This window comes from Gopherus evgoodei, chromosome 2 (assembly GCF_007399415.2).
Source record: "Gopherus evgoodei ecotype Sinaloan lineage chromosome 2, rGopEvg1_v1.p, whole genome shotgun sequence".
Classification (NCBI taxonomy): domain Eukaryota; kingdom Metazoa; phylum Chordata; order Testudines; family Testudinidae; genus Gopherus; species Gopherus evgoodei.
The window spans coordinates 249,727,111-249,748,344 of NC_044323.1; the positions used below are offsets into that span (position 1 = coordinate 249,727,111).

General features: G+C 41.6%; 1 protein-coding gene across 1 annotated transcript in view; it reads right to left on the reverse strand.

Annotated features, from left to right (window-relative positions):
• MMP16 (matrix metallopeptidase 16) overlaps positions 1-20,954 on the reverse strand; it is a 244,629-nt gene extending 223,675 nt beyond the window's left edge. Inside the window, 1 exon segment of the mRNA XM_030553407.1 lies at positions 20,482-20,954. Within this exon segment, the coding sequence (XP_030409267.1) occupies positions 20,482-20,613 (132 nt within the window). The 5' untranslated portion in view covers positions 20,614-20,954.
• Between the last annotated feature and the right edge of the window lie 280 nt (positions 20,955-21,234).

Sequence of the window (21,234 nt, forward strand, 5' to 3'; positions counted from 1 at the left end):
TCGCTCCTTCTCTGAGGCCCTGCCCTGCCCCTTCTCCAAGACTCTGCCCTGCTCACTCCATCCCCTCTCCCTCTATCATTTTCTCTCCTCACCCTCACTCACTCGCTCATTTACACCGGGTGGCTCAGGAGGTTGGGATGCAGGAAGCGGTGAGGGGTGCAGGCTCCAGGGTGGGGTCAGAAATGAGGGGTTCAGGGTGTGGGAGAGGGCTCTGGACTGGGGCAGGGGGTTGGGGTGTGAAGTGGTGAGGCCTCCGACTGGGGTATGAGGTCTGGTGTGGGGCCAGGGATGAAGGGTTTGGGGCATAGGAGGGTGCTCCAGGCTGGGACCGAGGGGTTCAGAGGGTGGGAGGAGGATCAGGGCTGGGGCAGGGGGTTGGGGGCTCCAGCTGGAGGTGCGGGCTCTGGGGTGGGGCTGAGGGGTTTGGGTTGCAAGAGAGTGCTCCAGGCTGGGACCACGGGGTTCGGAGGATGGGAGGAGGATCAGAGCTGGGGTTGGGGGTTAGGGGGGTTGAGGGCTCCAGCTGCAGGTGTGGTCTCTGGGGTGGGGCTGAGGGGTTTGGGTTGCAAGAGAGTGCTCCAGGCTGGGACCAAGGGATTTGGAGGGTGGGAGGGGGATCATGCCTGGAGCAGGGGGTTGGAGTGCAGGAGGGAGTCAGGGGTGCAGGCTCCGGGTGGTGCTTACCTCAAGCAACTCCTGGAAGCAGCAGAATGTCTCCTCTCTGGCTCTTAGACAGAGGCATGGCCAGGAGGCTCTGCACGCTACCCAGTCCGCAGGTGCCGCCCCTGCAACTCCCATTGGATGAGGTTCCTAGATAATGGGAGCTGCAGAGCCAGTGCTTGGAGTGGGGGCAGCGTGCGGAGCCCCCTGGCTGCCCCTATGCATAGGACTCAGAGAGGGGACATGCCGCTTCTTCCGGGAGTCACACAAAGACTGCCTTAGCTCCACCACACCACCATCCAGATTTTAATGGCCCGGTCAGCAGTGCTGACTGGAGCCACTGGGGTCCCTTTTGGACGGGGCATTCTGGTCAAAAACTGGACACCTGTGAACCCTAGTTGCCCCAGCAATCACAAGCCCCAATGTCACAGAGAGTGAGGAGGGCTAAGTGCAACATCTCCACTACACTCCCAATCCCTTATGGTGCAGAGAATTAGAGGCTGGACCATGGAATCAAACCTCGGTCTCTCTCACAGCAGTGGAGAGCACAGGGCCAGCAGGCAGGCCATTTTTAAACACTTTAACGAGGTTTTGCAAATTGTAAAATTACAGTGGTTAGCAGAAAGCTTTTTGAAAACCAGTGTTTGACAGCATTGAAAAGAAGCCCTTTAAGCTTTTGAAGTGGCCAGTTTTAATAGTGCCAAAATAGCACCGGAGAAAGTATCAACACAGAAAAGAGGGGACTGGAGCAGAACTGGTGCTGCATTTCAAGAGCCAGGAGTGAGGCCTGTGTTGTTAAAGGATCGTCTGAAATGGAGCTGGTATTGCCATGGCAGGACTGATAATAAAGCTGGCATTGCTGCACAAGGGTTAGGAGTAGATTATGCCGACAGGGTGTCAGGATCAAGTGCTCATAGTCCTGAAATGTGCTCTAACAGGCAACTGATCTTGCTATGAAAAATATTTATTTTCTTTGAAACTAAACATTTGTATAATGTAACCTATGCTAGACATCTCTAGCATCTCTAGCATTAAGGACAGGTTTACATCTACAAAGCAAGGACATTGAGAGTTACGGTTCTCACTCTGTCCTTTCCTTGTTAAATTGTGCCTAAAGCTAAGAGGGCAGAGTGAATTTCCTTGGTTTGATCATACCTGGCACACTAATATTGTTTAAACCCTTCTTGTCTTCAGTCACTCATAACTTTCCAAGAGCAGTGCCTACTGCATTGGGCTGAAATTTTCCAAGCTTAGTCTGAGCCCAAGACTGAGTTTTGTTGTTGAAAGTTTAAGTTTCTTTCAGAAAGAAGAATGTGGGGAAAAAAACACTTTCAACAATAGGGGGAAAAAAAACCTTGAAATATTTTCTTTTAAGCAATTTTAGCATTGAAAGAGAAGGCAGTCGAAAACTGAAAGAAGGCAGGGAACTAATCCTCCCAGAAGAAGGGCCTTGTTTGGATATGTACAAGTTTTCACCCTTTGAAAATTGTACTTTGAACATGTATAGCATGCAGCACCGCCAACCCAAAATGGTTCAAAAACCATGAGTCAAGACCCAAAAAATCATGACAGTGACTTACAAATCATAAGGTGTTTTTTAAAATTTGGGGTTTATTTGTGCCTTTAATATACACAGGTTATGTTTCCAGGCTGTTCTCCACAATCATGAGAGCTAGAAACTTACTTTCTTTTAATGAAAGCTGAGATTCTCAGGTACTAACCTGGTTCCAGCCGCTGGGGCTTTAAGAAGAACACCAAATATTACAGAACTCTCAATAAAACTGAGAGCTGGTAACATGGATTATGCTTTTTTAACAATAGCAGTGATATTTTTAACAACAATCTTCCAATGTTACAAAGAAAGTTAGGTTCCTCTATGCATATATGCATTGGTAAGCCAGCAGTAGCATGATTATCACACAGCATTTGAAGGCAGGGATTGCTCTGGCACAATGATGCCCTGATCTCATTTGGGATCCCTGAGATATAATTAAAACCAAATTAACATAATGGTCAGCATTTAGTTTCAAGGGACATCTGTCATTCTTTCAAAGCAACTGCACCTGTCTTCCCCCTTCATTGTCCACCAAGGGCCAGTGCTGAATCTTTAAAGGTATGCCTATACTGGAGCAGGAGGTGTAGTTTCCAGCATGGTTAGACATACCAATGCATTCTGTGATCAAGAATCAGAGGGATAGTCGTGTTAGTCTGGATCTGTATAAAGCGACAAAGAGTCCTGTGGCACCTTACAGACTAACCGACATATTGGAGCATAAGCTTTCGTGGATGAATACCAACTTTGTCAGACACATTAACGCATTCCAGAGGCAGGTATAAATATGCAGGCAAGAATCAATGTAGAGATAACGAGGTTAGTTCAATCAGGGAGGATGAGGCCCTCTTCCAGCAGTTGAGATGTGAACACCAAGGCAGGAGAAACTGCTTTTGTAGTTGGCTAGCCAGTCACAATCTTTGTGTAATCCTGAGCTGATGGTGTAAAATTTGCAAATGAACTGAAGCTCAGCAGTTTCTCTTTGAAGTCTGGTCCTGAAGTTTTTTTGCTACAGGATGGCTATCTTCAAATCTGCTATTGTGTGTCCAGGGAGGTTGAAGTGTTCTCCTACAAGTTTTTGCATATTTCCATTCGTAATATCTGATTTGTGTCCACTTATCCTTTTTACGTAGGGACTGTCCAGTTTGGCCGATGTACATAGCAGAGGGGCATTGCTGGCACATGATGGTGTAAATAACATTGGTGGACGTGCAGGTGAATGAACCGGTGATGTTGTAGCTGATCTGGTTAGGTCCTGAGATGGCGTCGCAGGTGTAGATATGTGGGCAGAGTTGGTATCGAGGTTTGTTGCATGGATTGGTTCAGGATCTCAATGCTGAATTGCTTGGGTGGCAAATATTGCAGGCATATGCTTAAAGTGTCGCCAGTGCTTGAGATTTTATTGTGATTTTATTGTCACTCTTGCAATATTTGCTGTTTTTCGTAAGGCCTCAGATTCAGGAGTGATTCCATTATGTCAAAATCTCAGCTTTCATTGAGATAAAAAAAATGTTTATCCCTCGTGGCTGTAAAGAAAACCTGAAAGGTAAAGGCTCAGAAAAATCAGAAATCAAAATGCTCCCAATATTTCTTTTCTCTCATGATTTGATGCCAATTTCACATTTTTCTAGGACCTCACTCACGACTGTTGAATGATTGGGGGTGGCAATACTATGCTTAGTTGTTTTTAAATGACTCTTTTCTCTGGAAGCTTTTTTTTAAAATAAACATATTTTTACAAAGTCTAAAATTTTGGTTCTAATTTGCATAGACAGTGTCTCTTTCAAAAAGAATCCTGCACATAGAGAAAAATGTTCTCATTTCTGTTAAAAACACATCTAAGCAATTAATCTGTGAGGGACAATGACTAACTTTATCGGACTGCTGAGACATAAAGCAAATTGTCTTTGGAAGCAAAAAATAAAGATTAGTTGATTCACAAAGGGGTTAAGATACTGTTTTCCCTGTGCAATGAGCCTGTCAATGCAAAACAAGAGGAAAGAGCTAAATATCACTTTTCAGCAAGAAAAAAGTTCAGTAGCATTAGGGCTGTCAAATGATTAAAAAATCATCGCAATTAATCACAAGATTAAAATATAGTCACCATTAATCGCAGATTTAATTGCACTCTTAATAATAGAATACCAATTTAAATTTATTATAAATGTTTGGATGTTTTTCTACATTTTCAAATATAATGATTTGAGTGCAACACAAAAAACAAAAAGTATACAGTGCTCACTTTATATTATTTTATTACAAATATTTGCATTGTCAAAAAGATTTTAAAAAATCTACAGGTCAAAGCATGAAGGAACATTCGAATGTTTAGCATATCTGGCATGTAAATACCTTGCAACACTGGCTATAACAGTGCCATGTGAACACCTGTTCTCACTTTCAGGTCACATTGTAAATAAGAATCCGGCAGCATTATCTCCTGCAAATGTAAACAAACCTGTTTGTCTTAGCAATTGGCTGAATAAGAAGTAGGACTGAGTGGACTTGTAGACTCTAGAGTTTTACAGAGTTTTGTTTTTGAGTGCAGTTATGTAAAAAAAAAGAATTCTACAATTGTAAGTTTCACTTTCACGTTAAAGAGATTGCACTACAGTACTCGTATGAGGTGAATTGAAAAATACTATTTCTATTATCTTTTTTACAGTGCAAATATTTATGATAAAAATAATGATATAAAGAGAGTACTGTATACTTTGTATTCTGTGTTGTAACTGAAATCAATATATTTGGAAGTGTAGAGAAACATCTAAAAATATTTCTAATACATTTAAATTAGTATTCTATTATTGTTTAACAGTTCAATTATTCGTAAAAAAAAGTAATCTAGTTAATTTGTTTTGCGTTAATCATGAGTTAACTGCAATTAATTGACAGCCTACTTATAAACCTCAAAATAATTTAAAATGTAGAAAACATCCTCATGGAATTACTTGAGCCATGTCATGCCTTCATAGATATATATTGCTTTTTTGTTTTGGCACTTTGTTTAGGACTTTGTATGCTGTTTTGGAAGTTAACAAACATCAATTTTACAGGCATTGTTTCTATATATTAAATAGGCAAAATGTTTTGAATGGTGTAGGGTATTTTTGTTTCATGCATTTGCCCTGGTGTTAAATAGTGAATATTTAACCATCCTTAGGTCTTGCAGGTTTTTAGCCAGTAAAATGATTAAAATGTCATTTTCCTTTCTATCTTCTTGGGGATTGTCCATCAGGCGACAGACGTGTAACTAGCTTATTCTTGCTTATCAAATATTTTTTTAATTAGTTAATACTTACTGAAATGCTTAACAGTCTGTTCTCTCCCACTCTGGGGCAATGGATAGATGTTTAGGATTTCGGATGTTGGCTAGTCTTGTTTTAAAGCATCTGCCTAACAAGATCCCTGAGTTCTGTTGTCAGTTTTGACACAGACATCCTTTGTGACTTTGGGCAAGTTAGTTAAGACAAAATCCTTCTCCCATTGCAGTCAATAGCAAAAGTCTCTTTGATTTCAGTAGGAGACACATTGGTTCCTTTATATCCTTAGGTGAAGATTTGACCATGAAATTCACTGAAATGCAGGGAGGTAGTGCTGTGTACGTGGGTATGAGAGAGTGCCGCATAGCAGCTGGGGAACTGGAGAACATTTTGGGGAAGGAGAGGCCTATACAGGAAGGATGAGCTCTACATCAACCAAAATGGAATTAGACTGATGGCATGTAAAATTAAAAAGATTGTAGAGGAATTTTTAAACTAAGGGCTGAGGGAAAGATGCAAGGGTGCAAAGGAGCACGTGGTTCAGGCAGAGACATCCTAAGGAATTAATTGATTAAAGAGGAAATTATATATCCTAGTAAAGAAGATAGGGAAAAAAAGATGGTAAAGTACAGATAGGAGCTAGAGACAAAATACAGGCAGTAAAATGTAACAATGCCCCATTTAAATACAGCAACCGAACACTGACAAAATGTACAAATGCCTATTGATTGAATATATGTCACCTCAGGAAGAGATGCATAGATAAAATTTCTAGACACCATAAATGACTCTTTTTTTTTTTTGGAGCAGCTAGTCCTGGAACCCACAAGGGGAGAGGCAATTCCTGATGTAAAACTAAGTGGCATACAAATTCTGGCCCAAAAAACTGAACCACTCGGTAATTGCAACAATAAAGTAATTAAATTTAATGTTTGTAGGGAAAAAAGACCAAAGAAACCCACCACAGATGTATTTAACTTCAAAAAGGGGAATTAAACAAAAATGAGGAAGCTAGTTAAACAGAAATTAAAAGGAACAATCACAAGGGTGAAATGCCTGCAAATTATATGGAGTCTATCTAAAAACACCATAATAGAGGTTCAAACTAAAATGTATACCACAAATTAAAAAAATGCCAGCATGGTTAAACAGCAGAGTGAAAGAGTCCATTAGAGGCAAAAGGCATCCTTTAAAAATTGGAAGTCAAATCCTAGTGAAGAAAACAGAAAGATGCATAAATTCTGGCAAGTCAAGTGTAAAAGTAAAATTAGGCGGATGGGCCAAGAAAGAATTTGAAGAACAATTAACTAAGGACACAAAAACTAAATAGCAAAGCAATTTGTAAGTACATCAGAAGCATGAAGCCTGCCAAACAATGAGTGGGACCACTGGATGATCAAGATGCTAAAGGATGCTCAAGGAAGACAAGGCCTTTATGGAGAAGCTAAAGGAATTCTTTGCATCAGTCTGCACAGCAGAGGATGTGGGGGAGATCACTATACCAAAGCCATTCTTTGTAGGTGACAAATCTGAGGAAGTGTCCCAGGTTGAGGTGTCCATAGAGGAGGTTTTGAAACAAACAGATAAATTAAACAGTAATAAGTCCCTAGGCCCAGATGGTGATTCACCCCAGAGCTCTGAAGAAAATAAAACATGAAATTGCAGAACTACTAACTGTGGTATATAACCTATCACTTAAATCAGCTCTGTACCTGATGACTGGAGGACAGCTAAGCTGATGCCATTTTTAAAAAAGCTCCAGAGGTGATCTCAGCAATTAAAGGCCAGGAAGCCTGACTTCAGGACTAAGCAAACTGGTTGAAACTATAGTAAAGAACATAATTATCAGACACATACATAAACACAGTATGTTGGGGAAGACAACACTGCTTTTGTAAAAGAAAATCATGCCTCACCAATCCATTACAATTCTTTAAGGGGGTCAACAAGCATGTGGACAAAGATGATTCAGTTGATATAGTGTAGTTGGACTTTCAGAAAGCAATTGACAAGGCTCACCAAAGGCTTTTAAGAAAATAAAGGAGTCATGGGATAAGAAGGAAAGTTCTCTGATGGATCAGTAGCAGATTAAAAGATAGGAAACAAAGAGTAGGAATAAATCATCAGTTTTCACAATTTGAGAGGTAAACAGTGGGGTCCCCCAAGGATCTATACTGGGACATGTGCTGTTTAACATATTCATAAATGATCTGGAAACGCTGGTGAACACTGAGGTGGTAAAATTTGAAGACAATACAGAATTCCTCAGGATAGTCCAAAACTGATGGTGAAGAGCTACATACCGATTTCACTAAACTGGCTGACTGGGCAACAAAATGGCAGATGAAATTCAATGTTGATAAATGCAAAGTAATGCACATTGAAAAAATAATACCAACTATATATACAAACTGAAAGGGTCTAAATTAGTTGTTCTCACTCAAGAATTTGTGTCTTTTCAATTGTCGTGACACCAATAATGTAGTGCAAATATATAAAATTTCCAAAAGATTCTTTAAAGATAGGTGATAGTGGGTTGTCCATCTTATTTAATACTGTATTTATTTAATAAATGATACTGAGTTTATAAAAGAAATAAACATGATACATCATCCTCATCAAATGAAACTTTTCTTCAGAATATACAGTGGCACAAATCTGTATCTGCAACTTCATTTCTATTTAAATACAAGACTTCAAATTAGATGCAGGATTGGAGGAATCCTATATTCTCTCACACCTACTTCTATGTTTCACTCTGACAAGTCAGAGAAACCTCTCAAATCATTAATCAGCACGTTGCATCGATGCTCTTATATAGTAGTTGCCAGTATCTTGGACTGCAAAACAGACAGCACTTTGAAACTAAGATTGCCTGACCTGAGTCAGCTTCAGACTGTTGTTGCTGAAGGCAATGGGAAAGGACTACTGAGACGAACTCTTGGGAGTGGGATGGGTCCCTCCTGCACATTTACTAGTGTTTTGTCAAGCCTACTTTTGAAACCCTGATCACTGCAGATATTAAAATCTTGACTTGACAACACATTAGCAAACTACAATAGGATACAATTCTGCATTGGCAAAAATATGACCTCATAAGTTGTTTCCATCGCTAGCTATTATGAGTCTATGATTTAATAACAATGGATGATTTTCCATGGCTGCAGGCAGGGATCTGTAACAAGACAGACTTAAAAAAAAAGGAAAAAAGAAAAAATGGAAAGAGATGAAAATGCCCCATTGAAAGAAAACAATAAGGGGGAGAAAAGATGTAGCGCTGATGTGTAAAGAAAGGTGGCCATGTGGTTAAGGCACGGGACTGGGACTCAGGAAAACTAGGTCCACTTCCCAGGTGACCATGGCAAGTCTTTAACCTCTCCATGCTTCAGTTCTCCATCTGTAAAATAGTAGACTAAAGTCATGAGTATTCATTAATGCATTTCAAAAAAAAAATGTTGTCAAAGGAGCCCAGAGCACTGAAAGGGTTCTCTTTTATTATATTTCATAAAAATCCAAATAAATAACTAAATTAATAGGGAGGCACTCAGATACTATAGAGATGAAGCCATATAAATACCTACATTGAAATTAAAATAACATTGTTTTCAATTTTTCTTAGAGTGGAAAATTTAAGTCTGATCCATTAAAGCTAATAGAGGTTGTTCCATTGATTTCAGTGGGCTTTAGGTCAGGTCCAGTATTTGTTTTCACCCTTGGACTATGCAAAAGTGAAATTGAACAGATTTTACTCAAATGTTCCCGATAAAATTCACCTCTGAGCTGAAACTAAGCACAAAAAGTTTCAATCCAAAAAGAATTGTGAATGTGGGATCTGGAGGATTTAAAGCAAGTTCCCATCTAAGCTTATTGCAAGCATTTGCTACTATGTTACAGCTCTAATTTGCAAATGTTTGTGGGTTGGAATAATGTGGAAATTGTAGTTGCTTTTTCTATTCTGCCACTTGCTTTTGAGAAAACTGTCTAATTCAAATAAAATAAATTATGTTTTGGTATCCTTGTTGAGATGTGTAGAAATCGTATAGCACAGCTACCTAAAATTAAATATAATTTATATATTAATTATTGTATTATTACTATTATTGTTCTTTGTAAAGAAAGAAAGAAAGAAAGAATTCTTAGCTCTTTTATAGCACTTTTCCTCTGTAGATCTCCAGGCACTTTAAAAAGGAAGGGAAGCAACAGTGTTCCCATTTTACACATGGAGAAACTGAGGCACAGAGAAAGGGAAATTGACTTGCCCAAGTCACAGCAAGGAACAGCGAGAATGTAAACCAAATCTGCTGCCTCCTAGAACAGTGCACTAACCACGGGACCACACTGCCTCCCCTCTTCCATTTGAAAGCATATGGAAGATACAGAGAAAAATCAATCATTTTATATATGTTGCAGAAAGAAGTTATAGTAGCATCAGAATACAGCACTTCACTATCAGTCAGGAAACTAAAAAGCAGAACACATTTTTCAAATTATAAAGAAGCAATGAGAACAGCCCTGTCTCAGTGACCTGAATCATTCTGGAGATTTAGCTATTCTAATACTATTACTAATTATAATACCAGGTTCGGTGTGCGTGTCTGTAATCCCAGCTACTTGGGAGGCTGAGGTGGGCAGATTGCTCAGGGGTTCTGGACTGTGGTGCACCATACTGATTGGGTGTCCGGTGCCACTGACAGCCTGGCCGGTGGGTGGCTGAAGGACTGGCTAGAATAGTGGTTTTAAAACCTTTTTTTCTGGTAACTCCGTTAAAGAAAATTGTTGATGGCCACGACACAACAGAACTGGGGAATGGGGTGTGGGAGGGGCTCAGGGCTGGTGCAGAGGGTTGAGATGTGGGCTGCAGGGTGGGGCTGGAAACATGGAGTTCAGGGTATGGGAGGGGGCTCTGGGCTGGGGCAGGAGGTTGACGTGCAGGAGGGGGTCAGGGCTCTGGGCTGGGGGTGCAGGCTCTGGTGTGGGGCCAGGGATGAAGGGTTTGGAGTGCAGGAAGGGGCTCAGGGTTTAGGGGAGTTCAGGACTGGGGCAGGGGATTGGGGCGCAGGGTTGAGGCGCAGGGTTACCTCAGGCGGCTCCCAGTCAGTGGTGCAGCAGGGGTGCTAAGCAGGCTTCCTGCCTGTCCTGGCACCGCGAACCATGCTGTGCCCCAGAAGCAGCCAGCAGCAGGTCTGGCTCCTAGGCAGAGTCGTACAAGCAGCTCCGCACAGCTCTTGCCCACAGGCACTGTGTCCCCCACCAATGGGAGTGCGGAGCCAGTGCTTGGGGTGGGGGCAGCCCTGTGGTCCTCCTGCCTAGGAGCCAGACATGCTGCTGGCTGCTTCCAGGGCACAATGCGGTGTCAGACAGGTAGGGACTAGCCTGCCTTAGCTGGGCAGCACTGCCAACAGGACTTTTAATAGCCTGGTTGGCAGTGCTGACTAGAGCTGTCGCAACTCAGTGCCTTACATTCCACGATCCAGTACTGGTTCACAACCCGCAATTTGAAAACCACTGGGCTAGAACACCACGAATGACTTGTTGCGATCGGCGCTCTCTCTGTGAGGGCTGATGGACTGATTGATCAAGGTGATATCAACTAATTATAATATAATAGTTTTATTTTGTAGACAGATCATTAATTTTACTTGCCGTTAACAATGAAATTTCATCATGATAGATTTGTGCAACATCCAAAGCACTGCATGTCAATAAACTGCCACAACCTCAGCCTCAGCTTCCTGGAGAAGACAGAGGGCTAACCAGCTCTGCTAACAGCACATCAAGCAACCCAAGGCTGGAACAGGGAAGGGTAGCACAATAGGATTGTCATCCAAGGGATAAGATACAGCAAAAAAGTGAAGACAATTTCTCCCCGGAACATTGCATGAAAATCCATTTAGATCTGTCAAAGAAGGGTGTTCCCTTCCATAAAAGGGATGCTTGTTTTTCTGTTGTATTACCTATCCATGTTCTAAGTCAGGGGTGGGCAAACTACGGCCCAGGAGCCACATCCGGCCCTTCAGATGTTTTAATCAGGCCCTCGAGCTCCTGCCCTGGAGCAGGTTTCGGGGCTTGTCCCACTCTGGCACTCCAACCAGGAGCTTGCACTGCTCCACCTGTGTTGTGGCTCTGTGCAGCTCGCAGAAGCAGTGGCATGTCCCCCCTCCGGCTCCTATGTATAGGGTGAGCAAAGGGGCTCCACAGCTCATATGGGCTGGGAGCTATGGCCAATGGGAGCTGCAGAGGTGGCACCTGCAGATGGGGCAGCACGCCAAGCTGCCTGGCTGCACCTCTATGCAGGAGCCGGAAGGGGGACATGCCACTGCTTCCAGGAGCTGCTTGAGGTAAGTGCCACCTGGAGCCTGCATCTTTGATCCCCTCCCACATACCACCCCCTGCCCCTGCTCTGATCCCCCTCGCACACTCTGAACCCCTTGGTCCCAGCCCGGAGCACCTTCCTGCACTCCCAACCCCTCATCCCCAGCCCCACCCCAGAGCCTGTACACCCAGCTGGAGCCCTCACCCCCCCTGCACCCCAACCCACTGCCCCAGCCCAGAGCCCCCTCCCACACCCTGACCTCTTTATTTCTGGGCCCACCCCAGAGCCCGCAGCCCCCAGCCGGAGCCCTCAGCCCCTCCTGCACCCCAACCCCCAATTTTGGGAGCATTCATGGCCCGCCATACAATTTCCATACCCAGATGTGGCCCTCAGGCCAAAAAGTTTGCCCGCCCCTGTTCTAAGTGTTTGGTCGTTTTCCCTTTGCCTCTTAGCTGCCATTTCAATGAAAGAGAAATCTTCCCCATTATCAGCCTTCATCCCACACTGGAGGGCAGAGATGTGTTTGTTGGCCAACAAAAACAAACAGGTCCAGTGAAACAAAGAAGTCGGCTTTTCTTCCAGAAAGTGAGCAAATAATCAAAGGGCATATTTGTCTGAGGACAATCTTCTACACAAAGGTGTGAAACTAACTTGATACTTTGTAATGATAAAAGATTGGGGAGGGAAGAGGAGAAGGATGAATGAAGTCATCTTACTGAAACAGAATCAACTGTGTCATATCAGGGAAAATGTGGATGGAACTGCAAATGCGGTACATGGACTTATCCTACAGCATTTAGGGTTAGTGTGTGCCATACAAGCACAGCCCTTAAGGAAAGGATGGGGTGGAGTTGCACCATCCCAGGGGAATTGGAGGGAAGGATTATTCCTCAGGGCACAATCCTTCTCCCAGCTCTCTGATGCACAGGCTGCACCATCCACAGGCCAATTGGGTAGTGAGGGCAGAGACAGACCCACCTCCTCCCTATGGTTTTGGTGTGCGGGGCATCCTTTAGAGCACATGTAGGAAACAGTCCTGTGTTCTGACAGCATGCAGGGACCGAGCCGAGGGGCGGAAGTAAAAATCCTTTCACCCTACCCCTTCCCACTGCAGACCCACACAACGGCCAGTCACAAGCTGGCCCATAAAGAACAACCAGAAAACTATTCAAAAATAATCTTCCTCCACAAGACAAAAATCATATGCTTTATTCATCCGTTATCATGGACCGTAATGAAAGTTTCCATTGTTTTCCACTGAATCTTCTACAGAAAATATTGTGGCTCATTGTTTCAGCCATACCTCCACTCCAATTTATTTACTGCTTTTTAGCTCAGGATTTTAAAGCACTTTTCAAACACCAGACGCAAGCCTGCAACACTTGAAATCTGAGGCCTGATCCTGCAAGGTTTCTGACTGCCTCTTTTTTAATACTCAATGCATTAAAATCAATAGGATCCTTGCCGGACCAGATGGTGAAACCTGCCTGTGGAATCAATGGGAGATTTGAGTGTGCAAAAAATACTAGATCAAGCCCATTAGTTAATTATGTCTTATAACACTCCAAGAGGTATGAAAGAATTACTTCACCCATCACTAAAAGGCAGTCACTTCTTGAGTGGTATAAAATAGCTGTTGTCAGTACACAGAAAAAGTACACAACAGTTTCAATCAACAGATAAAATTATATAACTAAGTATTTCCATTTCTATAGTTTGTCAATTTTAGTTCTTCCCAGAAAGAAGCGGTTACAGTGTAATTGTCCTTACTGTACAGTAAAATGTGCTTATAATGAATGGTCATAAGCAGTAGCATGAATGAAGAGTTGCCAAGCAACCAATGAATAAACTAAAGGTTCCAAATAACATGACCTCTCTTTAAAAGATAAAGCTCTCTCTGACATAATTATTTTTAAAATCCATTTCTGCAGCAAGCAAAATCATGTTTGGAATTCCAGTATAGATCTTCTTAATACAAACTGAAACCAAATGTGTCATCTGACACACCCAGAGATATCCAACCAAGCATAGTCAACCCACCCCCTCACATTATGGTGAGTGGTAGGGAGTGGAGATGGAAAATGGGTCAGGCAATAAACTGTAATCCAATATGGAGAGGTATATTAAGTATCTTCAAACAACATCAAGAAGAAGTAGTCTTCTAGGATTTTAACACCATAAAACAATCATGAGTTAAGGTAAAAGAAGGAGAAAGACTTTAAAACTGAGAGAATAGATACCGGTTAAAATATTTTGAAACTAAATAATTCACCATTTTATCTTTATAAACTCTTACAACTGACCCTGCCAAGTGCATAAGCATAACTAAGGTGCCTAGAGCAAGCACTGACCTTTTAAATGGATTCAAATAAAATTGACAAAGAGAGACATAAATCTTAAACCACTTAAAAAAATAGTATACCCACTCTGAGAAAACAATGAATGGTAATGTATTAATTTCACAAAATTTTACTGTAGGATGGCCTATTTTTAGGACAATAAATTCAATAATTCTTTTACAAATAGCTTCTCAAATAAAAGATAAATACACTGCAGTTTTCTGTGTTTATCTTGCAATGTTCACAAAATACTTTATTTAACCAAACCTTTTCTTTCATAAAACTGAGAGCTACTAATGGATTTGAGGTTCAAATACTAAACAACTGACTATTTGTAACAGTAGATGGGATTCATTCTAATTCTAAATAGTTCCCTGTCATTAAAACCATAAAAGCCCTAAAGGACTAACATATGACTTGGATTGGGTAAACTCTTTGGGACAGGGACCATCTTTGTTTTGTGTTTGCATATTCCCTAAGCAATGGAGATCAATCCAGGAGTGGGCCCCTGCGTATTCCTGTAATCCAATAATAAACAATATTTTACTCCAGTAGTACATTAATCTGTTGGTATTCTTAAACAAAGGAATTATGTTTTGAATTATAGCAGGCAGTGCAATAATCCAAACAATAATCTCCATGCATATTTCAAAGTCGCACTGAAACGAAGGCCAATTCATTGCGTAGTACCATCTGCCTTTTATGATGGAAGAGTGTGAAAAGCCTTCCGTTAGCTACCAGAGCTATAACTTTCTGATTAACATCCATTTATATTAATGCTGTGGCACAATGCTAGATATATAGATCTGTTCATCAGAAGCCTTTACAGTTAAATTTCTTTGTACCTGCTTTTTCTAAGTAAGTACTGACTATACTACATTATATCTAAATTCTCTACTAATATACCTCATTCAGCTAACTATACCCACCATCAATATTAATAAATGGTCCTTCAGCATCCTTTTATAAATATACCCACAACTTCAGTGAGTAAGGAGTGCACGACTGGGCCCTTAAAATACTTGAATGTAATGTGTAATGCTTATAAATAAAAACAATATGAAGGGCCTATCAAGTTTCTTTCCATACATATGGCAGTGTGTAATCTCAGGAATACCTTTAACTCCTTCTTTACATGTTTTTTCCGGGCTTGCTCTGTAACACACTCTCATTACAATACCGCAAAGCACTTGCAATTCTAATTAAGTATTCCAGTTGAAAAGCATATAAAAGTGAAGATGCAGATTTTTTTTTCTTCCCAATTGTTTATTCCCTTACAATTACAGGTTGAAGATTAAAAATGATCAGTTTTTTTAATGTTTAGAAAAACCCAATGCATAGGGATGAAAAGGTCATGTATCACCATTCAGCAAGAGAGGACACTAATTGTAAAGTTTGTTAACAATGAAAACAAAGAGATTCTCATCTGCTTGTTACCATGGAAAAATGCTACCAGACAGTATTTCTCTGAAGTTTTGATTCCACTGTGTTTTGTTCCACAATAAGCAATTTAACTGTCACACTTACTTAAAAGGAGGGGAGGAGAAAAAGAAGGTTGTATTGTTTTAAGGTGTTGCTCATACTAAAATAGGACTCACAGCAATAGAAGACAGAAAATATAGCATAACAGTCTCCTTTAGAAAAGAGATGATGAGCCATACTTTTCCCTCTAGCATTTCCCTCAACACTGATGCAGTTAGCGGGACTAGACATGATCCTGCAAATGCTTCTTCACCCGGTACTCCTTACTCACATGCATAGTTGCAATAACTTGCATGGAGCTACTCAACATGATTAGGAGTAGGCAAGATGAGAGTTGGGGAGAGAAAGGTGCTCCTATCCTGTCTTTTGAAAAAGGTAGTTTGTTTCAGTGGGTTTTCCCTCTCGCCCCTTGCCCCACACACATACCTATTAAAAAGGTGAAACTGTTCTTAATGCAATATAAATAAAAATAATTACAGAAATCCTTAAACTATAGAAAATGTCAGCTTTAGGAAAACAGTTATCAACAAAATTACAAGTTTAAGGGTCACATTCTACTCTTTAATATTCGTAACTACCCTATGAGTGTTAGAGTTCTGCTTGGGGTCTTTAACAGTGAAATTGCCTATAAACACCGGAAGTATTTAGTATCTAGTAATGCAAGAAACAGTTAACATAATGAAGAATCGGTGGGAAAAAAACTGTTTGCCTGGGAATTCCATTATCCTACATAGATCTTCAAAGGGAAAAATCCAGCCAGGTCATTACAAGAATTCTATACTGAAAGCTCTCTCAATTAGTAGGATAACATCTGAATTTTAAATATTTTGTTAATAGCTATTATCCCATTTACTATCCCACTGATGCATTTGACTTGTAGAGTAAGACTGAACTAAAAATTTAGGAAAACACTGTAAACCTCTGGTGCACAATCACTCACACAAGTAAACCTCAGACTTTGATGGCAGTACTTCTATGAGTAATATGGAATTAACAATCTGGACCTTAACCCTAACCTTGAAGCAGGTGACAGCTTAGAAAGTGATCTCCAAAACTCCAGTGATGACCAGGAACCTCTGAAAATAAAAGCTAAAACTTCCTAAAACTAGTCTTATATGAATCCTAGATCTCAAATATTGTTACTCAAAGCACTCATGAATACTTGAAATAAATGGTGGATTTACAGCCCTCCCTTAACTAAATCCACTGCAAAATTTTCATTGACATCAGAGAGTGTGAGAGCAATACTACGGTTAATGCAATAAATAAATGACTGTCATTTATATTTCTCACTCTGACCTATATCATACTCAGCTATGTCTACTTATTAAAACAGTATGTACCATATGAAAGTCATCAGTGACATTCATGTTTCAGAAATTACACGTCAGCTATCATTGGAAGCAGAACCTTCACCCACTTCCATCTGGATGTTTAGCAAGAACAAGTTTTACAAACAACCAATATGATTTTAAAAAAATGGTCATGCCAATTATAAACTTCAGGTTCCTATTGTTTTGTCTTAGAAGAAGATACCTACACTTAATCTCTTTGAACTTCATCGTATCCCTTGAGACATGTTCTGGTTCAGCCTTACAAACTCAAGTTGGAAACCAAGAAAGCCAGCATTACTATACAAATTTCATTCAACACCTAAAATGTTAGACTATATCAGTCAGAATTACAATAGCAAATAGATTGATCCCATGTTTTCCAATGCTCAATACCTATCATCAGTATTTCCTCCAAATTTTACTATAATCAGAGAGTATAAAAATCAAAAACTAAAATTCTAAATTCACAAGAAACCTAAATTAGCATAAAAATAATCACACCACAGTCTGTTTTCCAAATACATTATTCAGTGGAACTGAATTCAACCGAACTGGCACTAGTTTTTTAAGGTACCCTAATTTCTATGTGTATTTTAATGGATCTTGGAATGAATTTGTCATATTCCATTTTACTGATTTATTATAGAGTGTAAATGTTTTATGGATCTGATGCTGACACACAGAATTGTATGGCACAATGTCACCACACTGTTGCCAAGTCCTTTGCCTCACATTCCCTTCTGCTTTGTGACTGTGGCACCTCTCAATATTACAACAAAAGACAACTGAAAAGCTGTGAGGAAATGAAAATACCTTGGAAGTGCTAGCATGGAACACATTTTGTTTCAGGAGGAAGGGGAGGGTCAGGAGATGAGACAACTCTAAAGAACCTGAATGGCATTTCATGAGTACAAGCACTTTCCCTTTCTCTTCGGCTTTCCTTCCTTGTGGTACTGTTCTTCTTCCTCAAAATCTGCTATTTTCCATATCAAAGAGAAGGGAAAAAATAAATCGGTTTTTCCTCTTTCCCCTGAAAACCTCCCACGTGCTGTGGTTGGCCTCCTCTTTGTGCCCCACTAGACTATGACATTTTCTCTCTCCTCTCATCATAACTCCATCTACCGCCCATCTCTCCACCAGAACCAGCGGCCAGCAAATAAGTCTACACAGGGAGGACGAAGTTCTTCTGTAGCTGAAATTTCTTTTATATCCCCAGCAGGGGGCCACTAAGGGAAGACAGGAAAGGGTACACAAAGCTGTCTCTGCTCTTCCTCAATGCTTCCTTTTATATCCACCAATGAAAGAATGAAGTTGAGAAAGTAGCAGTATAGCAGGGGACATGGTTGAGAGAAGAATCAAAATGTGCATGTCAGCTCGGAAGGGTGGGAGAAACATTAGGGGGAAGGAAACTAAGCAGCATTGCATGTGAGGAAAAATACTGAGGGAAATGAAGAAAATTACTAGAAGTGAGTGTTATTATTTATACTGCAGTAGCCTCCAAAGGCCACAATCAGGATCATGGCTCTGTTATTGTACAAAAGATGGAAAGGCATGGTCTCTGTCCCAAAGAATTTACAATCTAACACGGGGGGGAGGGAAATATTAGAGGAAAGAGAAAAGGGATGTGTGTCTGTGTGTGTTAGAGATATTGGTGGTAAGAAAGAGGAGCAACCAGAAATGGCAGAGGAAGAGATCTTGGAGTAAAAGAGAGCAGAAGATCTGAATGGGGAGGAAATCTTAATGATGGCATGGAGAGACCAGGATTACATGAGAAGAGACTGATATGAGGGGATCACACGTGTGTGTTGAAAGATTTTGGGAAAGTTACCCCAGGAGAATGTGTGTGGCGGGGGGAATTCTTGGTGGTGGAGAGGGAGAGACTAGTATTGGATCAGTGGGGAAGAGACCAGAAGGGGGTATGTGGGAGAGGTGAACTTGAGTGTATTGTGTATGGGAGGAAATCCTGGAGGAATAGACCAACAATGTGCAGGGGGAGACTAGAAGTGTGTGTGGAGGGGAACATGGATGGGGAAGGAGACCAGGTCTGTCTGGGGGGAGATTTTTGGGGGTAGACCCAATGTCTACCCTGGGAGAGACTTTTTGTGGAAGACACCAGGTGTGTTTGGAGAGATCTTGGATGAGGCATAATTGATATGAAGTACAGATGTGTCTGGGGTTGAGGAGATATGGGACAGGGACAGGGGTGTGTCTGAGGGAGATTTCTTCATTGTGGGGCAGGAATGTGTGTAAGTGGGTGACAGCTAGGGGAACAAGAGTTTATGTAGGAGAAAGGAAATGTGTGTGTGTGTGTGTAAGAGAGAGAGAGAGAGAGAGAGGTGTTGGGGACAAGAGTATATTTGTGCTAGAGAAAGAGTTCAGGGAATACAAGTGTGTGGGTGAGAGACAGTCTGGAGATAGGAACAAATGGTCTGTGTGGTCTATGGGTGCAGCAGAAAGTTCAGAAAGCAGGATGGATTGGAGAGAAGCAAGTGAGGAGTATGGGCAGATAACAAAAGAATGGAATTATAGTGTGAGGGAGAGAATGAAAGAAATGTGTAAAGTAGGGAGACATACACAGGACAAGAAAGAAAGGAAGGTGAAGGACCGGAATGGATGGGAAGAAAAGAGAGGGAAGTATTATACAGTACTGAAAAATCAGAGTAAAGGAAACCAAACTGGAAACTATGCAGAAAAGGATGCATCAAGATACACCATGAAAGGCAAGAAAAAAAAAAAGGAGGGACAAATATGCACAAAAGAGACATAGTGACAAATATTTCTTAATGGAAAGCATAACATAAAAAATAAAAACTGAAAAAGTGGGGTGGATTAGAATAGGAGTTGGAAATAGGGGGCATACAATAAAATCTCACTGTGGCAGCAAAATTCCTAGGGTTAGTCCTGCCTGGGAAGCTATTCATTTTAATTCGCTTTTCCACTTTTTTTTTTTAAATCTCCTTCTTGGCTCCCCCCACCCTCCAGCTTTAGTCGCACCTAAATGGCATTTATTTAGGCATTTCTAATAACATGCATTCAGTTATGCTTAAGTGAGAATAAGACCAGCTTTTGTGCTTAAATATTTGACAAGGAGATATACTAACATATCAAGTTTCCTTCCCCCCTTCCTCCACATTAGACTCTCTTTCATTTATTCTTGCCCTTTGTTTAAGACAGCAAGACATCTGAAGTCAAAGGTATCCCTGCAGCTTTCTCCGAGCTGTCTGGGTATTATATATCCTAGCTCCTTTTATTATGCCACTGGCTTGTGTTTAGGGATTCGTATCTTCCCGGCATATGCCGGGCACAATGATGTGGTCTAGCTCTGGGCTGCTGAGGATAACGGGATTCTCCGGCTAACAGGCATCCATCAGACAAGGGAACTCGGATCCGAGAGCTGGCTGCTGCAAGAAAGCAAAGCCAAAGTGCTCCGGAGACATGGCTGGGGAGCTGTTTTACTGAATTAGCCCAAATATTGGGGAACAGCCTTCGGAAGAAAGGGAAAGAGGAAGGAAACACACACACACCCGACTGATCTTACCTCCACATTGAAATACTGCTCCGCTGTGCACACGGGGGCACATAAAATCCAAAGCAAGGTTTGCAAGAAAAACACCCTGGAATGATGTACGAAATCCAACCGGCTTCCAGTGCTGAATGCGAGTAAGATCATAGTGAACTGCGCCTCAGTGGATGGAAGAGTCCTCTTTCTCTGTGCTTCCTCTCCTTCCCCTTACACAAACAAACAGTCCCCAGTGTTGGTGAAGAACCCTTAATGCAGGTTCACCCACAACAGGGGAGGAGGAGGAGAAGAAGAAACAGACACTTCACTCCACAACACAGATAGCAGCAGCAGCAGGGTCAGCTCTTACTCATCCTCAGTCCCGTAAGGAGGGAATGTGGCATCCAAGTACAGCTGCAGCTCCTGTAAGGCTTTTTCCTTTGCACAGCAGCCGCCTCTGTGTCCTCCTCCTCCTCCCCCTCCTGCTCGGAAAGGCCTTTGCTGCCTGGCTGCTTGTGCTCCCCTGCCCTGCCTGTGCTTGTGCCTCTCCTCGCTCTTCTCTCCTCCACTCCAGAATGTTCATCTGTAATCTACATAACTCCTCCTCCAGAGTCAGCCTCTTCACATGCATCTTAAAGGAGACAGTCCTGAAAGGCTACTGTCTGTCTGTGCTGGAAGGGACCTGATCCCCCCTCTAAAGCAGGAGGTCTCTCACAAGCTGCTAGAACTGTTTGAACAGATTTCCAAGAAAGAGAGTGGGATGAGTGAGTTTAACACACACACACACACACA